Raw genomic sequence first — 18,326 nt, forward strand, 5'->3', positions numbered from 1 at the left:
CACTTATAATGAACTGTAATTCTCTCCACTGCCTAATATTATAAGGGGCTGTCTTATTTAAAAATAAATAAATCAGTCAGTCACTCAGTGTCGGTGTGTGCGGCGGTAAGCAGGTGCTTGAGGTAGCACGGTACCACAGCAGGAGGAGGCTGTGCCTTGGCAGTGTCACCGTGCAGGAGTAGCAGTCTGGAAGCCGACGGACGCAATCCCGACCGCCGGTTTCCTGACTGTCTAATCCCGGCAAGGTATAAATGACAGGCACCGAAATTCCGAAGCCTGTCATTTTACCTATGCCAGGAGCCCGACACACAGCATCCCGATCGAAGGTAAGCCGGGCGCAGACAGCCACGCAGGGGGGGAGGCAGTGCCAGATTAAGGTCAACATGGGCCTGGAGCTGCATTTTATAAAAGGCCTATTGTGTGCTGCCGCAGTGGGCGTGACCAGCACCTACCTTCAAAAACTTCAGTCTCCCTCCTCTCTGTTTTTATCTGTAATGTAATGTGAGAGTCTACAAATGAACAAAGGGGAAATCCCTTGGTAACGTGAGCCTAATATGGCAAAAAAAAAAAGCCGCCTAATGAAATGTAAATGTAAACTGTAAAATCTCTCTATATAAAAGAAGAGAGACCTTACAATACTAATAGCTATACTGAGAGGATACAAACACAGTGATACACATTACACACACACATATATATGTATATATATATATATATATATATATATATTAGGGGTGAGCGGGTTCGGTTTTACTCGGTTTTACTCGGATCTTTTTATTGGCTATCGCCGAACATGTGTTTTGGATTGCGAATGAAATCGAGCCGAAATTGCGGTAAAGTGGCGAAAAGAACCGAGTAAAACCGAGTAAAACCGAACCCGCTCACCCCTAATATATATATGCAACAACGGCTTGGCACTCTTCCTCTTATGTATAGATGGGTGCCCTCTGCAGATAATCACAAAACAGGCAGCAGTGGCAGCGGCACTCCTCAGTCAAGAATATGAGACTGGTTACAGAGAACCTAATTTACTTCTTCAACGTTTCAATCACAATAATGATTTTCATCAGGAAGACAATACTAAACAATAAGACACTTACCTAAATAACATCTAAGAAAACACCACGAGTGCGGCTGGCTCCATCCGTCCACTGGGGGCGTCTGACGTCATCGCATAGCACTACGCAGCTAGCGCGGCGTCAGCAAACCCGTTACCAAGGAAACCAAGACAACAATTGTGACATAACGATACCGGCACCAATAACAACATAAGATCATAGCAGCAGTATAACTTAAGGGAATCAGAAAACAATAACAGTGATCTAACTGATAAAGACTGGGTATAATTCCAAGAGTAAAAAAGAAGCAACAAAATGCTGTCTAATTGAGACTGTATGTGCAGGGTATAGTACTATAAGGGAAATAAACGAATATGAGTATCTGAGTGAGTAACAGAGAACATGGTTAATTAAAGCAAGATAAGGATAAGGTCTCATTCAAACCATTCGGCTGTATGGTATTGAGACGATGTATCCAGAATGCTTCTCTTTGCAAAAGCTTACGGGCCCTGTCACCTCCTCTATGATTGTCAGGGACCTGATCAATCATTTTATATCTTAACGTAGATAGATTGTGTCTGTGCAGACGAAAGTGGCGAGCCACCGGCTGATCATTGTCCTTACCACTGAGGGCTAGTCTAATGGCAGACCTATGAAGGGCCATTCTCTCACGGAACTGTCTAGTTGTTTTGCCGATGTATAATAAGCCGCAGGGACAACGAACCAAGTAGACTACATACTGGCTAGTACAAGTCAGTACATTATTAATCTTGTATCTATGTCCCGTGTGTGGATGGACAAAACTGTCTCCAGTTTCCAGGTATCCACAGGTCGTGCAGCCCAGACATTTATAATTGCCCGTTTTTTTGGTCAAGAAATGTGTAACGGGGGTATCACCGAAACTGGTGATGTCATTGTGTACCAACCAGTCACGAATGCTTTTACCCCTTTTATAGCAGGGCAACAACGAAGTGTTTTTCAAACTTTTAAGATTCTGGTCTTTGTTGATCATTGGCCAGAAACATTTCGCTGTACTGATTATGTGTTCACTTGCCGTATTAAAGCTGTTAACCCACACCAATTTGTGATCACTACCATTCTTTTGAACATTAGGCAAAATCTCCTTTGGAGTAGCCAACGCTCTTGTTCTGGCTTTAGTTAACAATTGTCTGGAGTAACCCCTATCCTCAAATTTCTTAGTCATGATGTCAAGTTCCCTTGACTCATCATCAGGGTCACTGCATATCCTATGTATCCTCAAAAACTGCGAATAAGGCAGTCCCTTTTTGAGGTTACCTGGATGAAAGCTTGTGGATAATAACAAGGTGTTCCTGTCAGTAGGTTTTCTATTGATGGTCGTCTGGAGTGCCCCGTCCTTAAGTCTGACTAAAACATCCAGGAAATGAACCTCATTGGCATGTATGTCGTATGTAAACTTAATATCACTGTCTAGTGTATTGATGTTTGTCATCATTTGTATAAAATCTTCCTTACTGCCAAGCCAAATTATGAATATATCATCTATGTACCGTGTGAAGAACCTTATCCTTTCTGCATAGATGGTGTTGCTGAAGAATAGGTCCTGTTCCACACGGTACATAAAGCCATTGGCATACGCCGGAGCTGCACATGAACCCATGGCGCAACCGTGGGTCTGTAGGTAAAAATTACCATCAAACAAAAAGTAATTTCTGGTAAGAGTAAGGCGTAATAATTCAATAAAGAAGGGTAAAGCTGGACCATCATAATTGGTGTTGTTGGTAAGTAAATGTTCTATGGCAATCAGGCCTCTGGCATTAGGTATGCTCGTATAAATGGCTTATTACATCTATAGTACAAAGCCAACAATCTTGTGGTAAATCCCGCAACGTGGTAAGTTTGCGTAAAAAAGCAGTCGTGTCCCTTAAATATGATTTTTCAGCTTGTATCACCGGCTGTAGATGGTAATCAATAAATCTTGAAGTTTCGTAATATAGTGAGTCCCTGGCCAATATAATAGGCCTCCCTGGTGGATTAAGGGGATCTTTGTGAAGCTTAGGTAATGTGTAGAAGACTGGTATCTTTGGTGCCGTGGGTAGAAGCATGTCCATGGTGGTTTTATTTATATTGTGTTCTTCCACAGCCAATTCTAGTATCTCATGAAGTTCCTGCTGATATTTGGCAGTTGGGTCTCCTGCCAATGTGCAGTAAACTTTGGCATCACTTAATTGTTTGAGAGCTTCATTACGGTAGCTGGAGATATCTTGTATTACAATCCCGCCCCCTTTATCAGCGGGGCGGATAGTAATACTTTTGTCACTGCCAAGTTGTTTAAGGGCTGTCAATTCATTTTTGGATAAATTGTGATGTATCTTATTGTCCCTTTTGCTGTATTCAGTGATGCTGGATTCCATCAAATTAGTAAAACCCTTGATTGCTATATTGGCGGACGCTGGTTCAAAGGTGGAACTGGATTTGCTAGGTTGGAACCTAGAGGGATTCACTGTTGTATCAATTTTGTCATCATAGAACTCTTTCAAACGAAGTTGTCTGTTCAGCCTGTGTAGATCAATTTTACTTGTCAGTTCATCATGTAGTACTGTGGGAACAAAACTTAATCCTTTTTGTAGTACACTCATTTCATCTGTACTCAAAGTCCTACTGGAGAGGTTATAAATTATTTCTTTTTCTTTGGTGCCTGTTTTTTGCCTCTGCCACTGCCCTCCTCGTCTTGTGAAGAGTCTGGGGGGAGATCTTTTTTGGCTCTTGTAGTCACGCCTAAAGGGGGCCTGCGTGCAGGTAAAGCTCCACTTGGACCAGCACATTCTTGATCTGACGACAGTCCTCCACTGGAGGTATCCGTTTCAAGGGTGAATTTTTTGTATTTTCTATGAGGACCTTTAAACTGTGTCCTTCTTACACCCACTGGATTGTAGGCCCACGAATAAACTCTTGGGGTATACCCCGACCATCGGGCGTTTTAACCCTGAATTCTGCAGAAAGTGGGCGGCCATATTAAATAAGGCCTCATTTGACCTGATACTTTTGGTCATAGAGGAGTCGGGGCGAGAACTTAAGATCATCAAAGACAAGATTAACGTGTTTGAAGTTGCACATTATAAAACCTTGACAGACGACACTACCTGTGACTGGATTGGTAAACTACAAGGACAGGTTGATAAATATAAAAACGATCTTATAAAGTTCAAACAAAATAAACTTAATATTGTTAACAAGGACTACGAAGAAAAAAGAGTTTATTCGTGGGCCTACAATCCAGTGGGTGTAAGAAGGACACAGTTTAAAGGTCCTCATAGAAAATACAAAAAATTCACCCTTGAAACGGATACCTCCAGTGGAGGACTGTCGTCAGATCAAGAATGTGCTGGTCCAAGTGGAGCTTTACCTGCACGCAGGCCCCCTTTAGGCGTGACTACAAGAGCCAAAAAAGATCTCCCCCCAGACTCTTCACAAGACGAGGAGGGCAGTGGCAGAGGCAAAAAACAGGCACCAAAGAAAAAGAAATAATTTATAACCTCTCCAGTAGGACTTTGAGTACAGATGAAATGAGTGTACTACAAAAAGGATTAAGTTTTGTTCCCACAGTACTACATGATGAACTGACAAGTAAAATTGATCTACACAGGCTGAACAGACAACTTCGTTTGAAAGAGTTCTATGATGACAAAATTGATACAACAGTGAATCCCTCTAGGTTCCAACCTAGCAAATCCAGTTCCACCTTTGAACCAGCGTCCACCAATATAGCAATCAAGGGTTTTACTAATTTGATGGAATCCAGCATCACTGAATACAGCAAAAGGGACAATAAGATACATCACAATTTATCCAAAAATGAATTGACAGCCCTTAAACAACTTGGCAGTGACAAAAGTATTACTATCCGCCCCGCTGATAAAGGGGGCGGGATTGTAATACAAGATATCTCCAGCTACCGTAATGAAGCTCTCAAACAATTAAGTGATGCCAAAGTTTACTGCACATTGGCAGGAGACCCAACTGCCAAATATCAGCAGGAACTTCATGAGATACTAGAATTGGCTGTGGAAGAACACAATATAAATAAAACCACCATGGACATGCTTCTACCCACGGCACCAAAGATACCAGTCTTCTACACATTACCTAAGCTTCACAAGGATCCCCTTAATCCACCGGGGAGGCCTATTATATCGGCCAGGGACTCACTATATTACGAAACTTCAAGATTTATTGATTACCATCTACAGCCGGTGATACAAGCTGAAAAATCATATTTAAGGGACACGACTGCTTTTTTACGCAAACTTACCACGTTGCGGGATTTACCACAAGATTGTTGGCTTTGTACTATAGATGTAATAAGCCTTTATACGAGCATACCTAATGCCAGAGGCCTGATTGCCATAGAACATTTACTTACCAACAACACCAATTATGATGGTCCAGCTTTACCCTTCTTTATTGAATTATTACGCCTTACTCTTACCAGAAATTACTTTTTGTTTGATGGTAATTTTTACCTACAGACCCACGGTTGCGCCATGGGTTCATGTGCAGCTCCGGCGTATGCCAATGGCTTTATGTACCGTGTGGAACAGGACCTATTCTTCAGCAACACCATCTATGCAGAAAGGATAAGGTTCTTCACACGGTACATATATGATATATTCATAATTTGGCTTGGCAGTAAGGAAGATTTTATACAAATGATGACAAACATCAATACACTAGACAGTGATATTAAGTTTACATACGACATACATGCCAATGAGGTTCATTTCCTGGATGTTTTAGTCAGACTTAAGGACGGGGCACTCCAGACGACCATCTATAGAAAACCTACTGACAGGAACACCTTGTTATTATCCACAAGCTTTCATCCAGGTAACCTCAAAAAGGGACTGCCTTATTCGCAGTTTTTGAGGATACATAGGATATGCAGTGACCCTGATGATGAGTCAAGGGAACTTGACATCATGACTAAGAAATTTGAGGATAGGGGTTACTCCAGACAATTGTTAACTAAAGCCAGAACAAGAGCGTTGGCTACTCCAAAGGAGATTTTGCCTAATGTTCAAAAGAATGGTAGTGATCACAAATTGGTGTGGGTTAACAGCTTTAATACGGCAAGTGAACACATAATCAGTACAGCGAAACGTTTCTGGCCAATGATCAACAAAGACCAGAATCTTAAAAGTTTGAAAAACACTTCGTTGTTGCCCTGCTATAAAAGGGGTAAAAGCATTCGTGACTGGTTGATACACAATGACATCACCAGTTTCGGTGATACCCCCGTTACACATTTCTTGACCAAAAAACCGGGCAATTATAAATGTCTGGGCTGCACGACCTGTGGATACCTGGAAACTGGAGACAGTTTTGTCCATCCACACACGGGACATAGATACAAGATTAATAATGTACTGACTTGTACTAGCCAGTATGTAGTCTACTTTGTTCGTTGTCCCTGCGGCTTATTATACATCGGCAAAACAACTAGACAGTTCCGTGAGAGAATGGCCCTTCATAGGTCTGCCATTAGACTAGCCCTCAGTGGTAAGGACAATGATCAGCCGGTGGCTCGCCACTTTCGTCTGCACAGACACAATCTATCTACGTTAAGATATAAAATGATTGATCAGGTCCCTGACAATCATAGAGGAGGTGACAGGGCACGTAAGCTTTTGCAAAGAGAAGCATTCTGGATACATCGTCTCAATACCATACAGCCGAATGGTTTGAATGAGACCTTATCCTTATCTTGCTTTAATTAACCATGTTCTCTGTTACTCACTCAGATACTCATATTCGTTTATTTCCCTTATAGTACTATACGCTGCACATACAGTCTCAATTAGACAGCTTTTTGTTGCTTCTTTTTTACTCTTGGAATTATACCCAGTCTTTATCAGTTAGGTCACTGTTATTGTTTTCTGATTCCCTTAAGTTATACTGCTGCTATGATCTTATGTTGTTATTGGTGCCGGTATCGTTATGTCACAATTGTTGTCTTGGTTTTCTTGGTAACGGGTTTGCTGACGCCGCGCTAGCTGCGTAGTGCTATGCGATGACGTCAGACGCCCCCAGTGGACGGATGGAGCCAGCCGCACTCGTGGTGTTTTCTTAGATGTTATTTAGGTAAGTGTCTTATTGTTTAGTATTGTCTTCCTGATGAAAATCATTATTGTGATTGAAACGTTGAAGAAGTAAATTAGGTTCTCTGTAACCAGTCTCATATTCTTTACTGAGGAGTGCCGCTGCCACTGCTGCCTATATATATATATATATATATATATATATATAAGATTGACATAGACAGAGAGGAGGACCCGCCGGGTGTTGGGAATGGGTCAAGGGACTGGTTGGAGTAGGTAGGGGGAGAACGGAGATGGGGTGCAGGACAGGACAGATTGGTGGTGGGGGAAGCAGACAGAGCAACAGAGAGAGGGGTGGAACAGGACAGAGACACAATCAGTGTGGGGAAGGGATGGGTTGGGGGGCAGACTGAGAAGACGCATACCCTGGTCTCGGCACTTCCGAAATACGAGGGCAGAGTGCTCTACAGCCCCCGAAATGTAACAACCTGTCAATCAGGCTGCGGCTTAGGGGACACTGTGTGTGATCACGCATGACCCGTTCTGCAAATGCGCAAAATGGGTCCTGTGCATGTGCAGACCCACAATTATCGGAGATGTACGTAAACCATCAAGTTTCCGTACATCTCTGAATAAGGCCTAAAATGTTTTAGCACAAAGATAACTAAATTTAGATATGATTTTTAATTGCACAAATACATCTACACCTAAATACAAATTGCTATACAATGTTATTAATAACAGAGCTCCCCACTAGCACCATATGCTAAGTAATACTTATGTTCGTCAAACCTCCTCAAACAGACTTTGGTCCTGCAAGATAAACCCCCTCTATACAGTATATATATATAGGTTGAGTCTCCCATATCCGTAATTCTATTATCGGAAATATTCCAAAAACCGAAGTATTTTGTTGCAGCGGAGACGTCATGACGTGACCTAGCGTCATGATATCACAGAACAATTACCAGTCACTAGCGGCGTGGGTGTGGTCTATATGCCGCGCTCCCCCCCCTCAGTGACACCCGCAGGACCCACCCCCTCCACACATACCGGGCCTCACATGACACTCCACCCCATGGATCCCTCGTGTCGTGACACTCACCGGACACCCCCGCAGCACACGCCAGGCCTCCTGTAACACCTGCCGGACCCCCCTGCATGGTATTCTGAAAACCGAAATTATCCAAAATCTGAAATGCTCCTGGTCCTGAGCATTTCGGATATGGGACTCAACATATATATATATATATATATATATATATATATATATTATATATATATATATATATTAGTACTGTACACATACACACACTTAATTTTATTATATTACAATATGTGGTAATTCATGCCCTGAATAACGGTCTACTCTATGTGAAGATAACCAATCATTTACAGTATATGTGTAATTTACAAGTCAGGTTATGGGGTGCACTTGGTGTCAGAGTGTCACGAATTGCAAAGCAGGAGCATTAGACAGTTTGCAGTGGACCTACTTTGGTTCCTGACTCTCTGCTGGATCTCATCAGTTGGACAGGTAATGGTGTGAGCCAATGAGCCGGCGGGGCTGAGCTACTCACTGATTCAGTGCTGGCTGCATGCCTGTTCATTTAGACACAGTGGGGCGGCCGCAGCACGTAGGTGACGTCGCACAGCATGATGTCACGCAGCGCGGAAGATGTGCTGAGATCCTATGCGGCACAGGGAGGGCTTGTGAAGTCCTCCACTGCACCTCCATCTGTATTATTATGGGCAGGAAAGGATGGGGGATGGTGGGGGGAATGTTGCTGCTGGCCGGTGGGGATTAAACACGCAGTGCCTTGGACGCTGTGTAAGGAATTTTTTTTTTCCGTTCACCAGCTGATTCTTTAGGCGGTGGGCCTATTTTCATTGGAGGCCTGGAGCTGAAGATCCGTCCGCCCCATTGTTAATTCTGCCCTGGGGGAGGGTTAGGTTTAGTGCTCCTGGGGGGGGATTTAGGATTAGGCACCCCCCCAGGAAGGGTTAGGTTCAGGCTAGGGAAAGGGGGGGTTAGGGTTAGGCACCCCTGGGGGAGGTTAGGGTTAGACAACCCCCTGGGAGACTTAGGTTTAGGCAGTGGGGAAGGGGGGGTCGGGTTTAGACACTAAGAGGGGGCAGTAATACGTACCGATCCCCGTGCAGCCCCTTTACCGCACATATAACACAATCACTTCCCACACACTACCTTTGGGAGCTGCTCCGGCACTTACAGAAAGTTTACTGCTATCAGTCAGGGGATGTGCTTGGCGCTGTGAGGAGCCTATGTGCTAGTGGGATAGCAGCTCCCCATGACACTCTCTGTGGGGCCAGGCAGGCGGACAGCAGCAGCGGCGGGCTCCTTACAGCGCGTGGGTGATGTCATAACGTCATCTACGTGCTGCACTACTGGAAACTGGACTTCTGAGGCTCCAGAAGCTGTTTCAGGTTTATTCTACTTCAGTTGGTCGTGATCTACCGGCGAATGCCCTGCGAGCTATGGGTAGATCGCGATCTACCTTTTGTCCAGGTCTGCTTTAAAGGATTTAAGTGCCAAGCCAAAATATAATAAATAAATATATATATATACACACACATTTATACATGCATATATATATTGAGGTTTATGTTTATGGAGGGTGAGGATCATATATGTCAACACAGTGTTTTTGGGGAACAATTAGGAAAATTATTTCACTTCCTTCCTGGTACACTTGCTTGCTATGCCGCACTGTCGGGCTGTCTCGTGGTGACACAGGCTCCCTCTCCCTTTCGGCAGCAGCACAACACTTATGCGGCAGAGAGACACCAGGGTAGATGGAGGTGGGGGTCAAAAGGACGGCTGCAGTCAGTTTGATTACACTGGCAGCCCAGCACTTCTCTGTGGCGCTGTCAGTATATAGGCTATCAGTGACTGCCGATGCAGCGCTGTGGATCAGATCAGTAATAAAGATCAGATCTTTGGCAGATGGCCATCTCAGAGAGGGGGGCTCGGCGGTACTTGCCCACTGTGCCCCCCTCCCTTATCCGGTTCTGGTTGCCGTGGCGATGTTGCACGCAAACAGAACATGTTTTCTGAGTCACAATCCGCATGCATCACCATGGTTACCGCACGGAGACGCTGAAGGAATTTGGATGCAGGGAGTGTGGATCTCAGTGGCCGTTGCTAGGAGGTAACTGGGGTGGGTAGGCAGATCCGGGTGTGTCACTGACAGCAGCTGTATCTGAAGAGACAGAACCGCTCACACAGGACTCCAAGTTCAGATGGGGAAACTGTGCCTGCTATTGGGCTGGTGCGAGTTTCGATGGTTCGTCCAAAGTCGCACAGAGAGGGATATGCCCTGCTGAAAGTCGCTGTCTCACTAGGATCAGAATCGGGCGTGGCATTAGCATAAAGACACGGCTGCAGCAAAAGACTTGGCCGTGGCAGAATTCACCGCTGACTCAGACCCTTTGAGCCATATTCAATTAGAGGCGAAGTTTTCGCCTGTCCGACTGTTCGCTTCATTCGCCTGTTTCAGAGGCGAATTTATTCCGTGCTCGTCCCCACTTTTCACCTAATTCAATTGCAAAACAGGCGAACACGGAAATAGGCGAATGCGGAACAGGTGAAAAGTACTGAAAGAATTGGCAAATCAGTCTGTACCCCAGAAAAAGATGCTCTAACATAGGGAATCAATATAAATGTGTACTAATAGCCCTAATAAAACTATTTTGCGTACTTAAGTTGTGTAAATTGCTTGCTATTAGCGTTTCTGTAAAAGTGGTGAAGAATGGCATAAAGCTGTATTTTTGGGTGAAAATAAGTAGTCCTGTCAAATTTGGGGTGCTTGAAAATTGGTGCTAGCATGTTTTTATGTCTCTAAAGTGAACTTTTAAAAAATGTGAAAAATCCACCTGCTGCATGCACCTGCAATCCTAAAAACACCTGCCCCATACTTGTGGACCCCCAAGAAGTCTTTTTCGCTACTTTTAATGTTTATCCCCCCACTTTTTAAATTTACACCCAAAAAATGACATGTCTTTTTCGGGGTGTTCTTAGGTTTTAGTTCTGTATTTTTTGCGTATTTGTCCTTTGGGGGGGCTGTCCCAAGGGGTCTGAGTTGTTTCCCCACATTTGCACCCCAAAATAAAGATTTTGCATTTCTTTTCACCAGCTATTGATTGGAGAATCATTTTTGGAGAATTGTTTCCACTTAGGCGAAATTGTCCTGGAATTGAATTTGGCGAATTTTTTTTTAGGCGAATTTTTCACAAAAAAACAGGCGAATATGGCTTTTCACCTCTAATTGAATTCCCCTCTTGATGTTATCCTTGTAAAACTGCCTATCGGTTTATATCATTTACTATAGTACATTTATGTTTTTGAATGGAAAAATAAAACAACAGCTTATGATTTGCAAATACAGTATTATATTGGTATTATATGAGTGTAGCAGCCATATTTATCCTCTCTATATCTATGTATACAAATAACTAGTCACAAATAGTGCTACAAAGTTATCCTGTGGTGGAGATAACTGGTGCTAGCCTGATAGGGGTGTTTACCGGCACTGGCCTAGTTCAGGTTTGTACTATACACTGACCCCTCCAGCACAAACCATTTCTCCCACTACAGGATACTTTCCTCTTTATAAAAAGCCTCCTCCTCAAGGAACTATTTCAGGCCAGGTAACCGCTATAGGAAAATAAGCAGGAAGGTAAGTAGCAGACTGGTTTGTACTAATGGAGGAGGTCATGCTGGAAATAATGATTTGTTTGTTTCCCCTACAGGTCAACTATATTCTGTTATTTGATCAAATCTGCCTCATGAATAGTTTGAGTGAACGAGCTCTTGTCTGTCTCACACAGCTTATATCCAGGCATGTCGTGCTCTGATGATCATCTCTCTCATTATGGGTCTCTTTGCCTGTATAATCGCCTTGTTTGGACTGAAGTGCACCAAATTCGGGAGCAGTGATGAAAACACCAAGGGGAAGATCGCGCTCTCTGGGGGTCTGGTTTTCATTACTGCAGGTATCTGATTTTATTACCTATTGCAGAGATGCTGTGAGATATTAGTGAGTCAAATCACTGCCCCCTGTTCCAATTTAGTAACTTAAAGCTATTTTCTTCTTCAAAACAATAAATGTTTTAGTACACAAGATACAGTATTGCTGAAAGTTGGGATTATCCACTAATAATGAAAAAGGGTGTTAGACAGAAAACATTACGAGTAGATCTGCTACTGTACTCCCCTTAATTTAAAAGTAAAATGCAGGCAAGCTAAGATTCAACAGCTCTGACCAGGCTGCTTATAGGGTCTACTTGTTAAGATACTGATAGGGCTGCTTTTCTCGGGTGTGGTATAAAAGATTGACAGTAAAAAAGTCGACATGGTTAATATGCCGACATGTTCAAATGGCCAACACAAGAATGGACGACACATTTTTTTGTGTAATTTAATCCTAACCCTACCCCCTGGTACCTAATGCAGTGGTTCCCAACCTTTTTAGAATCACGACACCCTAGGGTATCAGCATTGTCTTCACGGCAGCCCTAAGCCAAAAGTTTGTTATTGAGAAATTCAGATAAAAATGTAGTGAAGTAGTAAAGTGCTATAAATTGTGTTTACCTGTCATCCTTAGGTTTAGTTATATAGTGGTGGACAGGTTTGTGCTTCTGTTTGTCCACATATTTACATTACATTGACCATAAAGAATTTGATTTGGTGCTGGACCACCAACCTGAGGCACCCCTGCAAGTGTCCTGAGCAGTGGCGTAACTAAGGCAGGGCGAGCGGGGTACGTGCCATGGGCGCCGTGGGACCAGCGGCGTGGGGGGGGCGCCGCCTGCCACGGTACCGGCCCGCCCTAGTTAGCCAGTGTAGCGCCGACCGCAGTGATTGCGGTCAGCACTACACATTTACACAGGACCGGCGCTAGGCTTCCAGCGCTGGTCCTATGCTGCACAGCTGAGCCCCTTCCCTCCCCCTGAGCGCTTGCCCAATAGCGCCAGGAGGAGGGTGGCAGGCGGGCTCAGGCTGTGCATAACACACACATCGCCGCCAGCACTGGTGGCGATGTGTGTGTTAATCAGCAGCCAATGTGAGTCAGACAGACTCTCATTGGCTGCTGCTGCACACACATCACCGCCAAGCGGCAGCGACGTGTGTGTGAATCAGCAGCCAATGAGAGTCAGATAGACTCTCATTGACTGCTGCGCGCCCACTGCAAGAGCAAGATTATGCCTCAAAATCACTTTTGGTCAGGGGCGTAACTAGACCTAGGAGGGCCCCTTAGCAAAATTTTCACGGGCGCCCCTGACCCCCCCACCACCACCACCACGGCTCCACCCCCCTCCGCTTCGTGTTTGTCCTCCTTCAGTGTGTGCTGCGCAGGGCAGGCACATCTCCTCACCTGGTCAGCTCCGTCTCTCCTCACTGACTGACCGTGGCCGTGCTGAGGAGGAGGAGTAGTGGCCGTGCTGAGCCTGCTGGAACATCTCCGGATCATGGCCACTACTCCTCCCAGTATCCGTCAGTGGGGAGAAACGGAGGTGAAGCCGACCGGGATGGCAGATGTGCCTGCCCTGCGCAGCACACTGCTGAAAGAGGAAGTAACCACGACTTGCCTGGCAGCGTCGGTGCGTCTAAATCGATCTAAACCGATGTTGTGTTTCAGGGGCTAAATCGCACATTAACTAACATTTAAAAATAAATAAAAAAAATAGTCTGTTAGTTAATGTGCGATTTAGCTCCTGAAACACAACATCGGTTTAGATCCATTTAGATTCCATCAAAATAAATTCAAATCGACCTTTAGTAAATTTACCCCTAAGTATATCCCATAGTTCCTGTAGAGAAGCCTGCATAAGTCTCCTGACTTCTCTGATTAATCATATAATAGAAGCAGAATACTTCAGCCGTTTGTTACATCTACCACCCTGTTGCACCGATATCTCCTCCTCCATCCCTTGCGCTGACTTAGACAGGAGATACAGAGTATTAGACGCAATAGTGAAAGGATGTTGTAGACGCCCTCCTCAAATCATTGCCATATGACTGCATATTATTATTATATATATACCCAGGGGTTAAAGTGGGCCAGAACGGGGTGGAACTGTGTTCCATCAGTTCTGTTTGGAGATAGAACCAGTTCTGCCTCCTCCGGCCCACCTAAACCAGCCTGTCAGTGCTGCACCACAGAGAGGCTCCATCTGCCAGGCGCCCGCTGAGACACAATCCGGCAGATAAGATAAGCACTTATTGTTCATTATAAATGAGTCATCAAGTAACTGAAAACAGTAATTGGGGCGGAACTGATAATAAAGCAAATTAATCAGTGTCTGTAACAGGGTTCAACAAAGGTGATTCATTTTAACTATATATAATACTGTGGGTTTCAGCATTGTGATAGAGTCGGGGGTTTAGGCACCTTCGTTATATGTGGTGTACTCATGCCAGTGATACTATCATAAGAGGTGAGGAGGTCAAGGTGAAATATGGTGTCCCAAGAATTTCCTTCTCAAAATTAAATACATTTTTCTTTGTAATGCTGGGTACACACTGACAGATACATTGGTCGATCAATTGATATGCCACTACATCTGCTGCACGTCGGCCAGTGTGTACCCGTGATATGTCGGTGAACGTCGTCGTTCACTGACATATCTCATTGGCTGCGCTGCAGAGCCGATGGACAGATATGTATACAGACATATCTGTCCACTAGCAGATGTGTACGGGCACACACAGCGGCAGCCGCGAGGAGGGGGGCAGGACACGCCCCCCTCCTCGCGGCTGCCGCTGTGTGTGCCCGTACACATCTGCTAGTGGACAGATATGTCCACTGGGTCCCGCCCCCGGCCACCAGGACCCGAGGGCACAAGCAGATGATGGCCGTTCAGTGTATATGAACGACCATCATCTGCAGATATATCTGTCAGGTGTGTACCCACCTTAAGTTTTGTGCAATAGCAGTCTGAGCTGTAACTAAGATGTGGCCAAAAACACATCAATCATTGATTGGGACAGAGAAGGGGTACCAATAGAGAAGTGCGTCAGGCCCTGGGTCAGGCAGAGTGACATTTCCAAGACTTTGGGGCTTATGTAATAGGGTGCACGCTTGTGCCGCTGTGGGAAGTCATGTGAGTGTTCCGTTTTGGTTTTGTTTTAAAGCGGCAATAATTATATTACCTTTATTTTTTTTTTATCTTTTATTTTAAAGACACTACATGCCAATACAAAAAAGTGGGAGACAAAATATCATAACGAATAACAGTCAGAGGATCCCACCAATCTCACATTAAAATATAGCAATAACATGTAGTAAATTGAAAATTTTCTTACAGAACTACAGAAAATCCGAAAATAAAACAATGGATCAGAGGCATTTGTTAATAATTATAATTAAAAAAAAAAATAAAAGAAAAGAAAAATTAGGGAAAACTTAAGTTAACTGTAAAAACCAATAAAGAAAAGGAAAAAATGGGTGGAGGAGGAAGAAAGGGAGGATAGGCCAGTGCTGAGACACAACAAGAGTATCACAGAGGGGCTCTTGGTAGAGAAGAGGTGTGGAAAGTAAACCAAGGGTTCCATACTTGTTGGTATGCAGACACAGTGTTGCTTAAAAGGGATGTAATATATTCCATAGAGGAATCGTACCATAACCTGTTGACTAGAGTAGTTTTTGAGGGAGATTGAGGAGATTTCCAGTGCTTGGCTATTAAGAGTTTAGAGGCATTACACACATGCACATCATTTTCTTCTCAAATTTTGACGCCAAACGCAAGGGCTCATGAAGCAAAAGTGCAAGCGGATCCATGGGTACATTAAATTTACAGTCATAGACCAAAACTGCTGGATCACAGGGCAGTCCCACCAAATGTGGAAAAAAGAGCCCACTATACCACAGTTGCGCCAACATTGATCAGAAGAATGAGTATGTAAACAATGCAACCTTTCAGGAGTTAAGTACCATCGGGTATATACTTTGAAAGATGTTTCTCTGATGCTGACACTAATGGAAGCTTTAGCAATCCGCTGTCTGATGCGGGACCATCCCTCGTCTAGTTGTAACCCAAGGTCGCGTTCCCAAGCTACTTCAAAAGTTTCTTTAGGGGCTTGTTCAGGAGCTATGATAGAATGGTATAACACAGAGATAGCACCCGTACGTCCCACAGAGTACAGACACTGACGTTCAAACAGGGTAGGCCGGCGAAGATTCCTGGAATGGCATTGGGTTTGGACGAAATGGGTAATTTGTAAGTAGGGATAATGAAGTGTAGAGGGGAGGTTATAGCGCCCCTGAAATTCTGCAAATGTGGGTGGAGCAAACTCCAGAGAAAAGCAAAAAATGTGTAATCCCAGACGAAAGCCAAGGTGCAGCCCATCTATTAGAATAGCCTGGGGGGAATAGAGGGTGTTTCCAAATAGGTGTTAAGGGAGATGGGTAGGATGTGAGTGAGAAACGTCTGTTAACTGCATCCCATGTCGACAGTGTAAATTGGATAGAAGGTTGAGTGTAAGCCAAGGCCGGTTGGTGAATACTCAGTAACCAGGGGAGAAAGACTACACCCAAATATGGGGATGAATCACTTTCGATATCGACCCATATCTTTGTACCAGAGAAAGAGTGCCACAAGATGATATGACTCAATTGGGTGGCATAGTAATAATTCTGCAGTAAAGGAAGGCCTAAACCGCCAGTATCCATAGACTTGGACAAAGTCAAATAGCTCAGCCGTCATTTTTTGCCCCCCCAGATAAACTTCCCAAACAAAGTTTGCAGGGATTGTACTACATGCATAGGGACTCATACGGGAAGTGTTTGGAATAGATATAAAAGTCTAGGGAGGGCGTTCATTTTCACTGCATATAGCCTACCTACCCAAGATATATACAATGGGTTCCAGGTCGATATGTCCAGCTGTAGTCTCCGTAGAAGGAGGGTATAGTTTGCATGATATAAATGGGAATACTGTTTAGTGATATAGACTCCTAAATATCGAATCATGGCAGGACGCCATTGAAATTTATATGTGGATTCCAAGCCCGCCCTAATACGACGTGGGACATGCAGGGAGAGCACCTCAGACTTTTCTTCGTTAACCTTGTAACCTGAGAAAGCACCAAATTGGTACACTTCCTGAAACAAGGATGGGAGAGACACAGGGCCTGATTCAGAGCCGCTCGCTATTTGCGGTCGTTCGTTCCAAAAAAAGGGGTGGCTATTCAAATGACCCGTTCGCTCTTTGCAGTCTGTTCACGCCTCTAAGTCTGAATGAGCGAGCAAAACTTGCGGTCGAAATTTTGAAAAATACGCCCCCTTGCCGCTCGCACCATACGTCATGTCCGCTATTTATTTGATTAATCGAGTACATCGAACAGCGTATGAACTGCTCGCTATTCTTGTGGTTGGTTTTTCCTACCACTATATTGCGAGCAGTTCTGACTATAAAACAACCAGGTGACGTGGTCAATGACGCTGCTGTTTTAATTATGCACACCCTTAAAACGCCCGTTTTGACCTTTAAGCACGCCTGCGTTCTGAATTCCACTCCCCGTTTTCAAGCACCTTCCCCTGTTACCACCCACTTACGCCTCATTCTGTCACTCAAAGTAGCAGGCATTCGCTATATAGCGAACAAACGATTTTCGGCTGCACAGACTGGTTCGCGCATGCGTATTACAATCCGTACTCATGCGCAGATGAGCGAACATCGGTCAGAACGAACGAGCGGCCGCTTACGAGCGGCTCTGAATCAGGCCCACAGTCAGGTTGGACAGCATGAGAAGCATCAGCAAATAGTAATATCTTATACTGGTGGCTCCCCAAGGACACTCCAGTGATATTAGGATTAGTTCTAATATCTGCAGCTAAATGCTAGTCCATCTGGGACTATATACAGCTTTATAATTATTACTAGCGATTTCTAATGTATTATATGGTATACTAATTAAGTAGAGATCAAGTGCAGGTTACAATATAACTGAATGTCCCAACATAATTACCAGACCTGTTAAAGGTTTAGAGGAGATGTGTGACCACATACTAATTTTATAAGCATTAGGACTAGCATTTTATCATTATACCTGCAAGAAGTAGCTGAGAAGCCTGATATATTTACAATAGAGGAATTTAGTTTCCAACGGAGAATACCAGTAAACAATGTAGTATATAGTATGACCAATACTTACTCTGATCGGCTATCT

At 44.1% G+C, this 18,326-nt stretch overlaps 1 protein-coding gene across 3 annotated transcripts in view; it reads left to right on the plus strand.

Moving 5' to 3' along the window:
• The window catches only part of LOC148534360 (claudin-15-like), a 137,782-nt gene that overhangs the window by 59,952 nt on the left and 59,504 nt on the right, over positions 1 to 18,326 (plus strand). For all 3 annotated transcript variants that reach the window (XM_088466798.1, XM_088466800.1, XM_088466799.1), the window contains exon 2: positions 11,984 to 12,148. In XM_088466798.1, coding sequence (XP_088322924.1) covers positions 11,984 to 12,148 — 165 coding nt within the window. The remainder of the gene's footprint in view (positions 1 to 11,983; positions 12,149 to 18,326) is intronic.

The sequence above is a fragment of the Taudactylus pleione genome, unplaced genomic scaffold (genome assembly GCF_031769625.1).
Source record: "Taudactylus pleione unplaced genomic scaffold, aTauple2 ptg000066l, whole genome shotgun sequence".
In the NCBI taxonomy this organism is placed as follows: domain Eukaryota; kingdom Metazoa; phylum Chordata; class Amphibia; order Anura; family Myobatrachidae; genus Taudactylus; species Taudactylus pleione.